Source organism: Fonsecaea multimorphosa (genome assembly GCF_000836435.1).
Source record: "Fonsecaea multimorphosa CBS 102226 unplaced genomic scaffold supercont1.8, whole genome shotgun sequence".
NCBI classification, from domain to species: Eukaryota; Fungi; Ascomycota; class Eurotiomycetes; order Chaetothyriales; family Herpotrichiellaceae; genus Fonsecaea; species Fonsecaea multimorphosa.
This window is the reverse complement of record NW_015971642.1, coordinates 170,492-184,724: the sequence shown is the minus strand read 5'-3', so window position 1 is coordinate 184,724 and position 14,233 is coordinate 170,492. Positions and strand designations below refer to the sequence as shown.

Below are 14,233 nucleotides of genomic sequence, written 5' to 3'. Positions count from 1 at the left end.
GCACACAACGGTCGCACCAGGTTTTCCAGTGTTGGCTATGGCTGTGGCATTGTGAGCAGCTATTATGGTGCCAGACAGGTCACACGTTTCTGGCAACAACACATGACGGATCGTCCAGATGATAATTTATGCTTCTCGGGCACCTTGAGGTCTTCAGAATTGAATTCTCGAGACCCGTGTTTCGTGAGAGAGTCATATGCAAATGTATATATTATTAACCGTCAACTCTGATCGCTGGAACGGTGTTATTGTTTATCCCAAAGCCTTGCCGCAAGAGCGTCGAGATCGTTTCCCATCCAAAAGTCTTATGCAGACTAAGATTATGCCTGTTCCTCAACCGGAGCAGGTTCGCAGCCTTGACTGAAGAATATCCTAGCCGGCTTCTCCATTTCGTTCTCGATCGAGTATTGATTGCCTGGGGAATTCGGTCACAAAAGTCAGCCTTGTCAATCTTGCAGTCTGTCACCGAAGGAGAGTCTCTCACCTCTTGGAACTTGCCAAAACCCTCCCTTCCCAATACTGAACCGGTTCATGCTCCCCGTTTCTTCACCCCCAGGCGGGCCCACAGTCACAGTGACCCTGCCCTTTACGACGAAGAAACTCATGTGCATTTTGCGACTGTTCTTGGGCCGTTTCAGTCCTCCAGGAGGCAGATCCACGAGTCCCGTGCCGAAGAATCTTGTGGACAGTAGTTTGGCATAACGGAATGAGGCACCATCTTGTGAGCTCGAGCCCTTAACTTCGCGCGTCTTGATGGCCGCTGGCGCATGGGCAATTTCGACTTCCTCCTGCTGTTCCGTGGGCGCTTGTTCTTCATTATCCCAAATGGCGACATTGCCGCGAAGTGTGCCCGTTCCAGTCTCCCAGGGTTCGGCGTCTGGATCCTCGGGAATCTCGTCCATGTCAAACTCCGAATCCGACTCTTCGGATTCTTCCACTGCTTTTTGTCGAGCCTTGCCCTTGCCCTTGCCCTTGCCCTTCTCATTCTTCCTTTTACTCTTCGATTTTTTCTTTCCAATATTCGGCTCGATTTCTTCGATCCGCACGATCTCCTTAATGCTGTTCAGCGGAAACCTGGCGCCGTCCGCCAAGCCACCGCCACGAGGACTCGCGCCATAAACGCATCGCTCGTTCCGCCAGTATGCCAAGGGTCTTACGCTGGCTCGGCCGCTTCTTGTATGCGTGACACCGTCGTCCGTGGGAGTCTCTCTGCGCAAAATGTAGAGTGATCTCGGTGGACCGGGTCTTGCCTTTACCTTTTCAACGATCTCATCGAGTTCTTTCTGTTGTCGTGCTGACAATTTGAGATTTGCACCCTTATCTCGCGGAGGCGGTTCCACTTCTGCGACAGCTTCTGCTTCTGGCGATATTCGGAAGGAGCCCGAAGGATGCTGGGTGGTCTCTTGGCGAGCAGGAATCCGTCCCTGTTTTTTGCGCGCTTTCTTCGGTACCGGTGATGTCGCCTTGTCGTCCTCTTCAAGTAGATCCGATTTCCGTTTCTTTCTCGAATTAGCTTTGTTCTGTATCACTTCAGATGGCGGTGATTTAGGCTCCTGCTCTTGCTCTCCTTCTGCGCCATCAAACCCGACATAAGCATCACTGGCCTCTGCTGAAAGATGCCTTTCTGGAGGGGCTGGAGGGGCTACGGTTGGCTCAACAGGTGGTGAAAGGTCAGCATCGCTCAATGCTGGCGGCTCAACTTCTTCAGCCTCGTCCTCCACAGAAGCGTATACTTCATTTTCGATGCGTTGCATTTCGAGACTGGGTCTTGGTTTCGAGGGTTTGTGGGAAGGAGGTGTGGTGATGTCTCGTAGCGGTAGCCTCTGTGGACTTTGGTTGAACCTGGTCGGAGGCAGCATTGGCTGGAGCCGCGTCGGTGTGGGCTCGTCCATGTTTTCGCGATCCTCAGCACCCTCGCCCTCGGGCTGCAAACTTTTGCGCGTGGAAAAAATATCAACGCCATTGCTCTTCCTTGCGGCACCACTAACACCGCTTTTCCTCGGCGACGACGATCTGGGAAGGGGAACGGGGGTTGCACGGCTCTTGCTGCGAGACGACAGAGCCTGGCTAGGAGTAGGCCCTGGATCTATATCGCTGGCGTTAGTTCAACCTGACAGGACAAACCACACGAAAGGAAGACGTGTCATGGCAATGTGTAGATTGCTTTGCACTGGTGAATGCACGTACTGCTGGGGCTTGACGGCTGCGGCGACTCAGCCATGGTACCGGATTCCTCCACTCTGTCCACGATAATCACATTCTTCAAAGGCGAGGGCTTGCGCGGGGATGAGAAGATGCCCGAGATCTCCTCCATGCCGTTCGCATCCAGCGGTCGGTGGTCGAGTGTGACTCCTGTGCGTCTAAACATCCGTCAGCATTTGGCCTCTCCCGTCAGGGCGCAGCTTGTTCCCACCTTCCCAGTTTCCCAATGGCGGAATAATCAACGTTGCCGCGCTCGCGGCGGACGGCAGGTCGAGAAGCCATTTTTGACGGGGTCGGAGCTTCAAGGATCGCGTAGTCTTCCCCAGAGATGCGATATATGCGCCGGATTCCAAAAGCCGACAGCTGCTGGGAATGAGAGGATCAATCGGTGCAGTGTCGCGAGTGTTGAGTGGGAGGCATGGATTCTTGAATGTTGTCGACGGCCCGAATTAGGACTAGCGTGATATAGCACAAGAGGGGATCGTGATTGGCCGCTGCCTGACTATTAGTGAGAATCGGGAAACGCGTCGAGGGGCGTCTTGGGACGCGTCTCGGCCGCTCTACCAAATACCTACTACTCTCGATCCCCTGTGGTCTCTACTTTCTCCCAGTTTAACAGCATTTGATAAGAGAACAGAACAGTTATGGAAGAAGGCGAGATCGCCGCCTCTGTGGTCTTCGTGCCGCCGTCGGTACAGGATAACCATGAATCTCTCCTCTCTGGAAAATCCTACGCGCACTACAGCAAAGTGCCTGAAGCCATCACCACCAGGATCGCCTCCTCGTCTGCGTCAGGCACGCCGTGCGTGCTAGGTGTAGACGAAGCTGGACGCGGCCCTGTCATTGGCCCTATGGTGTACGGCGTCTACTATCTCCCAATTGAGATCCAACAGTCCCTGCTCACTGAATCGTACCATTTCGATGACTCCAAGGTTCTCACGCCAGCGGTGCGAGCAAATCTCATGAAAGCCGTTTGCACTGTCGGCACGGATCTCTTCCAATCCTCAGGCTGGGCCATCAAGTCACTCAGTGCCCGCGACATCGGCGCGGGGATGATGAAGAATGGCGGCTCGTACAATCTCAACGCTCAGGCCATGGACGCTACGGTCGAGTTGATCCGTGGGGTTCTGCAGCAGGGCGTCAATGTGACAGAGATCTACGTCGACACCATTGGCAAACCCGCCGTCTATCAGAAGAAGCTCGAGCTGATCTTCCCGACCATCAAAATCACGGTCGAAAAGAAGGCTGATAGTCTCTTTCCATGCGTGAGTGCGGCCAGTGTCGTCGCAAAGGTCACCCGAGACGTCAGTTGTGAGGCTCTGCTCGAGGCATATACCCAACAGGGCTCAGCCTCAGTCGATGATGCACCGGAATCGTGGGGTTCTGGATACCCGTCCGACGCAAGATGTGTGGGCTGGCTCAAGTCGGCCATTGACCCTGTGTGGGGATTTGGGAACGAGTGCCGCTTCAGCTGGGGAACGATCAAAGATATGCTAGAACAAAAGGGCGGTCCGGCAACGAAGACTGAGTGGCCAGATCAAGATGAAGACGAGAACATGAGACTCTCGGATTATTTCGGAGCCAATGGGGCGTCGGGGCCAAAGACCGAGAAAGAGGAATTGCGGACATGGTTTGGTACCGGCGTGGGCCAGGAAGCATTTTGAACCAGAGACCACATCTCTTGGACATCGCTCACAAACGCACGGCTCTTTGCCCCCGTCTATTTCCAAATCTTTGTGCTTCGCTATTCCAAAGCAAACCCCAAAGAAAGTCAACGAGGAACGCCACGCGAAATGCACAAAAGTACCGATTTCGGAATCCCAATCACAGCTTCGCCTTCACCCACAGTCCCTTCATGGCGCCCTCGAGGCCGGGTAGATTGGCAGGTCCATCATAAATATCCCTCTCTACAGCCCTGGTGTTGATATGCAGCGGACCCAGATCAGTCACCTTTGCAGCACCCAACAAGCGTGCCGCTGTGGCGGTCTCATCCCGGAGGATTTCAAGCACTCTCTCCACTCCTTCAATGCCACCGGCACCTAGACCGAAGAGCGCGCCACGACCAATGCCGACAGCTTTTGCACCCAGGGCCATTGCCTTCACCACATCCGTTCCTCTCTTGATCCCACCATCCACGACGACGTCGATCTTGCTGAACACCTCGGGGCAGTATTTTCTGATCTCCAACAGAGTGTGCACGGCGGGCGGTGCTGTATCTGCAGCCCTACCACCATGGTTCGACAAAATGATGCCCCTGACCTGTGGTGCATGTTGCGCGGCAATGTATGCGTCTTCGTGGCACTGCAGGCCCTTGAGAATGATGGGCTTGTTGGTGTGCTTCTTCAGCCAAGGCAGCGTTTCTGTCCAAGTCAAAGTCGGATCCGTGCCAAAGAACAGACTTTGTCCAATGCCACCGCCGCCCTTCAACTCGGCCCCACCAGCGTCCTTGATGGCCTGGCTCGTGTCCTCGACGATGAACTTTCCGCGCTCATCATCCTCTCTTTTCCCAGGAACCGGTGCATCGAGTGTGAGACACACAAACTTGATCGCATCCAACTTGTTGATCCTGGCCAGCATATCCTCGCTCTTCTTGCGCTCGGTCTGCACATACAACTGCCAGCCAAATACCTGGTCGGGCGCTGCATCCTTCACGATCTGTTCGGGAGTCATACTGGCATTATTGGAGATCATCTGCATGGCTCCGAACTTCTTGCACGCCTGCGCGATGCCCCATTCGCCGTCCGGGTGAGCCAGGCGAGCCATGGCGGCTGGTGAAACGAAGATGGGCAGGTCGAGCTTGTACCCGAGGAAGGTGGTGCGGAGGTCGCAATCCTGACAGTTCACGAACACGCGCGGCCGGAGCAGTATTTGGCGGAAGACAGTGTTGTTCAGGTGCTTGCTGACCAGGTCGTCCGCGGCGGAGTAGTAATAGGCCCAGCCCTTTTTGGACATCTTCTTGGTGGCGGCCGCCTCGATCTCGTCGAGGTTCAACATTGCCTGCAACGGCAGCTCGACTTCAGCCTTCGTGTCCGGAGCGGGTCCAACATCTTTCGCCGGCTTGACGGGTTCCGGCAGGCTTTTTGGGTCGATGGGACCCAGGCGGGCGGATTCGGGGAGGTTCTCCTCCAGGGTGCCGGGAGGGTGGATGGGGTCGTACTCTTCGGTGGCGTCCTTGCCGGCGAGTTTGAGGATGATCTGGGCGCCGCCCGGGTGGGAGGGGAGGAAGTCTGTCACGTCCCACACATTGCCGTAGAGGATGACCCAGCAGGAGTCCTTGGAGGTGTGCTTTTGCACTGTTGCACGCAGGATGGTTAGCCTCGCAACAGCAGAAGGAGCACCCATTGTGTATAGGTAGGTAGAGAAACACATGATCAGATCACTCACCCTCCGCATAGTCTATGAGCTTCGACATCTTCCCCGCCGACTTGTCGCCAGTCTCGCGATCTCCTGTAACACACCAACCAACCGTTCACCGGAATCCCAAGGGGGAGCAGAGCAAGCAAGTTCGGAGGAAACAGAAGGGACGATTGATTATTGCAAGCAGAGAGGAATGCGCCTTCACGAGTCTAAAGACATGTCACCAGTGGCACCAGTAGACGACGCAGGACAAAGCTTCTCTCTTCATCTATGAAACAAATACGCAAAGAAAAACAACAATTAATATTTCGAGCTAGGAAAATGTTCCACGCGGGGAGAGCTAGATAGATAGCCTCGATAGACAGGTAAGACAGTTGAGGGACCCGACGGAACTTTCACCACAATCGTCAGAAGCCGACCGCCTAACAACATGGGATTGACGGACTTCTCCAGCGGCCCAGAAGAAGGCAATTATCGGCGTTTGATGGGCCGAGATGCGAATCGGCGTTTGGTGGTTGGAGAAGAGACAGCACAAAGGGCGTCGTGGGGGTGGGTTGGTGGTGGGCGCAGTCGGATAGAAATGCGGTGGGCGAAGGTGAAGGCTGGGGGAGAATATAATACGAGATACGAGGTGTTAGCTGTCATTTGATGCGGTTGAACTGGTAGTTCCTACCTGAGCACGGAGTATGTATCTACCTAGGTACATACAGGCCGGACTACACAACCACTTAGGGTGCACCCTTTCTCACTCGAGATGACATCTTTACAATCTCCCAGCACTAACTACACCCTTCCACCCTTGACAATCTGCCCCGTTTCCAACCCTCATTGACATTCCTCCAACAACTTGAACTCCTCACTAGTCGGCCTCACCATCAACCGCCCTCGTCACCTTGACCCTCAAATGTCCCTTCGTCGTGACCACAAAGTTATCCTTCCACTCCATGTCCTCGTGCGTGGTCGCGTACGCTTCTACGTCAAACTTGCGAAACACGTACCCCAGGGTCAGATACAACTCGGCGTACGCGAGGTTGATGCCGATGCACGACCTGGGCCCTCGCGAGAAGGCGATGAGCCGGGATTCCAGCTGCTGGCTCTCCGGGCCCATCAGCCAGCGTTCAGGGCGGAATTCGTCCGGCGACGGGAAGTACGCCGGGTCGTAGTGGTAGCAGTAACAGACGCTGGTGATTCCGACCTGCAGGGGGTGGGATTAGCCATGTTGCACATCAAGCAACGCCCAGGACTGATAGGTATCGAAAAGAAGGTATGGATGTTGGAGCCACGCGAAGGCAAGGGGGCCTGCTTACTCCTGCGGGAATCTGTTGCTGGCAAAGGACAGCGCCTCCTTCGGGCACGACTCGCCCCAGCCTGTGCGCCGGATTCATGTCAGTCCAAAAGTGCATCTCGGTCGCAGACTGCTTGTGCTGCCTCACCTTCCAGGAACTCCCATGCTCATCCTCAAACTCTCCTTGACGACCGCACGCTATACCGGAGGATCAGTGTCAAGCACTCTCTCTCTCTGAGCTTCTCTCCCTATTGACTCACAAGATAAGGCAGATTCTCCAACACACTCGAGCTGACCAGCTGCTCACTGTTGGGCGTCGGGATCGCTGCCTTCAACTCAACGCGCAGCTTCTCAAGGCACTCCTTGTTGTTGATCAGACCCCACGTAGCCGTTGTGAGAGTATGTGCGGTCGTGTCGGTGCCAGCGCCGTGAAAGGTGAATGCGTCGGCGGTGAGCTGCTTGAGGGTTGGCGTCCAGCTTCGTTTCTCACTCGGCTTCGCCCACGCGTCGAAGACGGTCGGGAACGAACTTCCAGATCCCCCTTCCTGCATGATTCTCTTGACCTTGATGCCGCATTGCTAAGGGGGTACATCCGGGTCAGCACAAAAGTACGGACACAGAGAGAGTGCCATTTGTGAGCCTCCTTACCTCGGTGATCCAATTGGTCGCCGCCAACGCCGGCATCAGCTTCTCGGTCTGTTCCTTGGTGAGTCTTTGGAGCTGCCGTCCCAGCCATCCCATGAAATTGGGAAAGTACATGTACCACTGCGTGAACTCGAAAAACTCCTCCAGGGCCACCAGGATCGGGGACCGGAAGCCCTCGGCGTCGAGCAGGTCGAACCCTTTGTCGGCGAACATGTAGCTGGTCACCACGTCGCTGGTCAGACTGCGGTAGCCCATGCTCAGGTCCACGGGCGTGCCCCCGGTCGAGGACGCCGCCTCCTCGAGCACCGAGAGGAATTTGCCGATTCGGTCGTGGATCAGGGGCTCCAGGCGGATGATCGCCCCCTTGGCGAAGTAGGGCTGATACGCGTCTCGCCATGGTTTGGCGGCTTTGGGGTCGAGCACGTTGAAGAATCCGTCGGCGGCGTCCTGGCAGTAGTTGTCTCTGTGGCGGGCATAGCGGGTTCCGATCTTGAAGATCCTGTCGCCCCATATCAGTCCAATCCTCCCTTTCTCTTCCCCCTACAACATAGCTAGGGTTATATTATAAGTTTAACAAAATGGGAAAAGCAGTCTCACTCATTGTATGCGGCCATGTCGAAGATATGCAGCTGACTCGGGGTGATGCGGACAATTGGCCCATATCGCTCATGCAACGCGTGAAACTGCTTGATGTACGACGTGGACGATCTCAGGTCATACCACGCCTGGTACAGCGATGTCATTCCCGCCAGCTTTGGACCGGGGAACTTTGCAAGCGGGTGCAATGTGACTCGATAGACGGCGCGGACGACGATGAATGAAAACAGCAGGCCAACGGCCCAGCCAAGGTACATTGGAACGACCGCCATCCTGTCGCTATGGCTGAACAGTTGAAGCCACCAAAATCACAAGTGCTGCGTGAGGATTGAAAAAGGAAAAAAAGAGGTCGTGGACATCTGTAGCAAAAGGGTCCCAGACGTTTCACGCCTTTATAAGTCCGTATGAGTGGTATGGACTCTTCTTTTGACGACCGACCGACCGACCTCCTCCCCCGGGCAAATAGCTCGTCTAAGAGCGTCACCGACGCATGCCATGTTACGCTATGGCAAAGTGCTAGCCACGCTTGGGCGACGATCCCATTGCCTGAATAGGGTTGCTGCAAACTGTGACAGGTTTGGACCATATGCACGAGGACTCTAGTCGATCGGGTATGCAGAGGGCGTGCGCAAGGCGAAAGAGGTACTCGTAATTAGTAACAGGGCAAATACCACCATAGTGAACACAGTCACCAATCACCGAGCTCGTCAGGCGTGCCATTAGGATATCTGTGGTTACAAATTGCCCGTTGTTTGACGACGCGAGAGACACAGAAAGGAAGGGCGGGGGGCCTTGTCCTCGTATGCGCACGAGTATCTGACTCTGCATTAGAGGCTAGAAAGGTGTTACTCAAACAAATGGCTGCGCGATAAATTACAACTTAACGTATGTACGGAGGGAGGAGAAAGAAACGTGTCGCAAGGTCCGAATGGGTATTTTATACGGTCAGACTAACCAGATTCAGTGCATCGATCGGCGGGCCTTGGTTCCTCTCTCTCTCTATATCTGGTGGGAACCCGGAGGTGTTGACAAAACGGGATTTAGATCATGGCTGTTGGAGCCTTGCCAGCATCATATCGAGTAGACGGACAAGGCAGTGCCGCAGATCGTCGGTACGTAGCGAGTAAACGTCAAAGTCAGGACTATAGTGGAAATGGAACGGCGCCAAATAGATCTATGTTGCTGGTCTATCATACCTAGGTATCATCATTGCACTTTTATCTCCTTCCCCTGTCTGTCATTAACTGCCGGTGACTGTGATGACACGTCTATTCTGGTTTCTGGCTGGTCCTCTCCGTCTATTGTAGTGGCTTGCCCAGCTTCGTCTTCAATGAGCGACGGCTGTTTCTGCTCTGGAATTTGCTTCTCTTGAAACTCCTGCTTCTGGTCACCAGTTGCTGCCGCTTTCGCAATAGTCGCCTGCTCTTTCTCTTCCGGTCGCTGTAGGCCCCGGTCTTTGATCAATACACAAAGCGCGAGGCAGAGGCCGATCATTGGGGCCGAGACAATGAACACCGTTCGGATCGCACTCATGTACGCATTCCTCACTGCATCCTCATCAGCACCGGTCAAGGCCGGGAGGGCGAAGGTGTCATGCGCGTAGCTTGCGAGTCGAGGTGGAAGCTTTCTCCGAAGAGAGCTTTGCAAGACTTGTGCCGAGATCGAGAGTCCCACGGCACCCCCCGAACTCCGAAGGAAATTTCGATTCGAGACAACAGCCGCTCTTTGAGCTTTGGAACAGTGTGCTTGCAAGGCGATCAGGCATGGTTGGAAGATGCAGCCGGCACCAATACCGGAGATGGAGAGTATAACAGCAATGACTGCAGGGTGCGTCGTTCGCGTGAAGATGCAGATCAGTCCGGCCCCCAGCGTCCAAATGATGAACCCCGTCCAGATCACGACTCCGTAGCGCTTGTATCGGGAGATGAAGATGCCGGACAGCGTGCTGACACAAGACTGTGGGACGTTGATGGCGACCAGGAAAGCCGCCGAGATCGTTGTATTCCACCCTCGGACATTCTGGATATACAATGGTATGTAGTATAGATTCGAGTAGTAGACCATTCCGAAAAAGAAGTTCTGAACCAGGAGGGCCGCGACAGGTGCATTGGTATACATGCTCAGGGGCATCATTGGAAGACTGGCAACCTTCCACTCGACGATCAGGAAGGCGACGAAAGACAGGCCGCCGATGACGAACATGGAAATGACCATCGGCGATGACCACTCAAAGTATGAGCCACCACCGGAAAGCGGGATCAGGGTCAGCACGATGGCAATGGTCGCAGTGATGATTCCTCCCCAGTCAATGAGCTTGAATTGTTGTCTCGCGTTTCCCTTGGGCATTGTTGAGGGGAGATAGAACCATCCAATAGCACCCGCAATGGCACCACAAGGAGCAAGGAACCAGAAGAACGCTCGCCATGTCTGATGCAGCGCGAATGCAGCAGAAATCAGTGGACCTACTGCATTGCCACCACCTATACCAGCACCCAGAAACCCCTGCCACCTTCCTCGCTGTTCGAGTGTCACGATGTCCGAGATGATCATCATGGTCAGGGAATTGATACCAGCACCCGCAATGCCCCCAAGGGCACGGAAGAAGTAGAAGCTCGATGCATCCGGGGCGACTCCGCACAGGATATCCGCTAACACAAGCATGCCTACCGAGAAAAGGAAGATTGGCTTTCTCCCATAGATGTCCGAGAAGCGAGCGTATATGATTTGGCTAGAAGTGTTGGAGATGAGCGAGGATGTACCTGCCCATGAGATGGTGTCTGTGGCCTTGAAATCGCGCCCGACCGTCGGAAGGATGGTACCGATGCCATTTTGGTCAGCATAGCAGATGAACAGCGCCGAAGCTAGCGAAGAGAAGACGATGAAGAGTTGTCTCGTCCCAAGGAGATTGGTTTGGTCATGGAGAGCAGATTCAGCGGCGCGTTGGCGGAGGGCCGCTGTTGAGGGCATGTCGGGGGAGGAGCAGGATAGGGGGCATGTATGTTGCCGCGAGGTGGAGCGGGAGAGAACATGGTGAAGACTGGGAGAAACCAACGGAAAAGGAAAAAAGGAAAAGGAGTTGGACTTGTAGGATGCTCCAACAGTCGCGTGCCGTGTGCCGATTGTGTGTGCCGACTGTGGAGAGCAAAAGACGAATCCATTGCCACGGAGATTGGCCGATGTCGTCAGCGATATCGGCTACGGCAAGCGACGAGCCAGGGTCACGACGAGGCTGGAGGGAACCAATTTTAGTGTGTAGTGAGAGAGAGAGGGAGTCTGTCAGCGGAAAGAGAGCAGGTCAGTGTTGTGTCTTTATCCTTGTTGAAGCCATAAGAGAGAGCCAAGGACCGAGTCTGGGCAACGGGAGCCGCGCATCTGACAACAATAGAGACGAGGAAGAAATCAGAGATTAAGAAAATGCACAATGACGTCGATGTCAATACCAATCGCTGGTCTTGAATAGGCAGCGAGGTAGGTCGGTAGGTACTCCGTATATATACTGGTACACTGAATACTTACCTAGGTAGGTACCGAGTACTTGGCACCATGGCGATATGCGACGTCGCGAGTACTCCTGAGGTTGAATACAAGACAAGAACTCCGCTTGTGTGGCCCGATCCTCTCCAAGCGGTATCAGCCCGGAGAACAATGCTCAGACATGGCTGACTTGCTTTCTGGTGCCTCGTACTTGCCGCCTATTCATAGATACCTACCCAACAGCAGCGTGAGGCCGCCAAGGGCCACCTGAACAGTCTGCGAACATCGCTGGGCAGCCTCGTGACCAGCTGTTGGACTCTCCCCAGACTCGGTGCTTGGTCACTGAAACTGGGCATCAAGGTCTTCCTCCATCGCGAGCTCCATCGCCCGGAATATCGCGGCCTCTTCATCCACTTCCAGCTCACCCTCGCCCAACGCTGCGTTCTCCCCACCTCCTTCGGCACCCTTAGACCCTTCATCTGTCCCATCCTCAAGCCCTCTCCCGGTCATCGCCCCTTGTACAGCCAAACGGTCCGCCGCAATATTACCTGGATTGTTCATGTGGCCCTTGACCCACACAAAATATGTGACCTTCCCAAGGTGCTCCCTCTCTTCGATTTTCTCTCGGATATCCATCACCAGGTCCTTGTTTTCCACAGGCTTCCCCTTGGAGTTGACCCAGCCATTTTTCTTCCAGTTTCGGTACCAATTCGTCACACAATCAATGGCATATTTGCTGTCTGTGTAGATGGTGACTTCTCTGTGCCGGGGAGCGATGTCCAATGCTCGTAAGATGGCAGTCAATTCAGCCCGTTGGTTGGTCTGTTTGCTGCCTTTCAGTGCCTCGGAGACATTTCTATAACGCCAATTCGTTAGCTTTTCTGTTCCCTTTTCCGTTTCATCGTCATCCTCTTCGCCTGCCTGCCGTTTCTTGGCTCGCCCATCGTCAGAGCCGAGCTGACGAGCCGTCCAATCCATGGTATAAACAAGTTGTGGCTTGTTGGACGCAGTGTAACGGACGGGTTTGAGTTTGGACTTGGACTTTGGCTTGGATTTGGGTTTGGAGGATGGAGAGTTGGCATACTTTGGGTCCTGAGGTCCAAAAAACACTCCTACTCCCGCCCTCGCACCTGCTTGGCCGTTTCTCAGACTCGAGCCGTCCGTGTAGATGCGGAGCATGCCCGGAGACTCTTTCTGTCTCGCCATCATTTTGGTTCTGTTCTTCTCTTCCTCAGTTCGATTGACAATGGTACCATCGGGCCCCAACCTGACATTTGGATCATAACCATCCTCAGCATCAGGTGGCAGAGGACCCCGGCCGACTTCGTAAGGGTTTCCGTCTTTGTCTGTCGGGGAATATGTTCCATTGATTTGCAACCCAGGCGCGGAACGGCGGACTATCAAGCGACGTATCTCCTCTTCTGGGGTGGCACTGTGGGCGGATTCAGAGCCATTGGCTTTTGCACCTGCGGCCACAAATGCTTCTGCCTCTGCTCGCGTATTGAATTTCTTGTGTTTAGGTTTGCTGATCCCTCGAATCTGAGCTTGAGCTTGGATCCAATCGGTGTACACCCCTGGGACTCTTCCATTCTGGACGGCGTAGAATTTTTGCTCTTTGGAACTGTTGGTGTTTGCGAGGGTTTTGCCGTCCATGAAAGCTTGGGCCTCTTGAAGGGATTGAAAGGCCTTGACTGCGTCCGTGTCAATACAGAATGAAATCATCGCACTGCAGCTGATTCCACATACACACAGCACCCTTGTGCCCCTTGACTTGACCCAGACAATCCGTCCATGTGTCATAGATCCCAGGCGTCTTCCCTTGCCTCACGGCATAATATTTCCGCTCGGCTGTTCTTTTTCTCTTTACTCCAGCCGCAGCATTCTGGCTGACCAAGCTTGGACTGGAACGTGAAGCGTCATTCGCTTGGGAAGGAAGAGAAGGCTGCGCCATGAGTATGCGGTAGCGAAAAGGGAGCAGGACGCGGGGCCGCAGCCGAAACCGAGGCAGGTTGGTCTATCGATTTAGAAAAAAGAGGCAAAGTCGGGTCAATGTGGTATGAAGGGCTGTAGTCAATGGTCAAGGAGCACTACGCATCTGGGTCTTTTCCAGGACGCGCTCGACGCGGAGTCAATAGCGGACAGTGATTCAAGTTCTTTCCTGAGTGAAAGGTTCGACGTGATGAGAATTCAGTGACTGAGGTTGCAGAGAGGATAAGTCGAAGAGGACGCGGCCATAGACTACACCTTGGATAAGTTAGCCAGGCAGCATGTAGCCAGAACAAGGGGGAGGGGGAGCGCAGCCGCAAGGGGGCTATGTAATAGTCCTGGTGTGGTCTTCCTCCTTGCAGGGCGGGGGAGAAAATGGGTTGCGACAAGCACATACCTGGTTTGTGCGATCAAATGGGAGCGCGTGTGGTGTTTGGCTTGACAGTTGTAGGCAAGGGCTACAGGGGGAAGGTGGAGGTGCAGTTTCAACGTGGGAGGGGGCCAAAGGGGGGGTGCGGTCGGGAGATGTGCGATGCATTCTCTATTCTTTCCGCCCAGTGTCTCCGTTTTGACAGAACAAAGCAAGCGAGCAGCAAGTAACGAATTCTAGGAGCATGCTCCATGACACGGAGCATAGAGATAACTATTCCAACAGTTCTATTTTCTCAAGTCTAGTACACTTGCTTT

The 14,233-nt window shown here is 54.3% G+C and overlaps 6 protein-coding genes across 6 annotated transcripts; 1 reads left to right on the top strand and 5 right to left on the bottom strand.

Annotated features, from left to right (window-relative positions):
• Positions 1-320: 320 nt before the first annotated feature.
• On the bottom strand, positions 321-2,484 carry Z520_04759 (uncharacterized protein; the record flags this gene model as incomplete). The annotated part of the gene is made up of 4 exons (XM_016775263.1): positions 321-415; positions 485-2,086; positions 2,188-2,360; positions 2,414-2,484. 4 exons carry the CDS (start codon positions 2,482-2,484, stop codon positions 321-323), a joined length of 1,941 nt encoding a protein of 646 aa, XP_016633306.1.
• Positions 2,485-2,846: 362 nt separating this feature from the next.
• Positions 2,847-3,866, top strand: Z520_04758 (uncharacterized protein; the record flags this gene model as incomplete). Its single annotated transcript, XM_016775262.1, has 1 exon — positions 2,847-3,866. One exon carries the CDS (start codon positions 2,847-2,849, stop codon positions 3,864-3,866), a length of 1,020 nt encoding a protein of 339 aa, XP_016633305.1.
• Positions 3,867-4,026: 160 nt separating this feature from the next.
• On the bottom strand, positions 4,027-5,544 carry Z520_04757 (uncharacterized protein; the record flags this gene model as incomplete). The annotated part of the gene is made up of 1 exon (XM_016775261.1): positions 4,027-5,544. The coding sequence occupies one exon, from the start codon at positions 5,542-5,544 to the stop codon at positions 4,027-4,029; it is 1,518 nt and encodes a 505-aa protein (XP_016633304.1).
• An 874-nt stretch (positions 5,545-6,418) lies between these two features.
• Z520_04756 (uncharacterized protein) lies at positions 6,419-8,358 on the bottom strand (the record flags this gene model as incomplete). Its single annotated transcript, XM_016775260.1, has 6 exons — positions 6,419-6,754; positions 6,867-6,927; positions 6,993-7,042; positions 7,105-7,422; positions 7,493-7,988; positions 8,087-8,358. 6 exons carry the CDS (start codon positions 8,356-8,358, stop codon positions 6,419-6,421), a joined length of 1,533 nt encoding a protein of 510 aa, XP_016633303.1.
• Positions 8,359-9,292: 934 nt separating this feature from the next.
• Z520_04755 (uncharacterized protein) lies at positions 9,293-11,053 on the bottom strand (the record flags this gene model as incomplete). The annotated part of the gene is made up of 1 exon (XM_016775259.1): positions 9,293-11,053. One exon carries the CDS (start codon positions 11,051-11,053, stop codon positions 9,293-9,295), a length of 1,761 nt encoding a protein of 586 aa, XP_016633302.1.
• Positions 11,054-11,899: 846 nt separating this feature from the next.
• Z520_04754 (uncharacterized protein) lies at positions 11,900-13,511 on the bottom strand (the record flags this gene model as incomplete). Its single annotated transcript, XM_016775258.1, has 2 exons — positions 11,900-13,251; positions 13,307-13,511. 2 exons carry the CDS (start codon positions 13,509-13,511, stop codon positions 11,900-11,902), a joined length of 1,557 nt encoding a protein of 518 aa, XP_016633301.1.
• Positions 13,512-14,233: the final 722 nt, after the last annotated feature.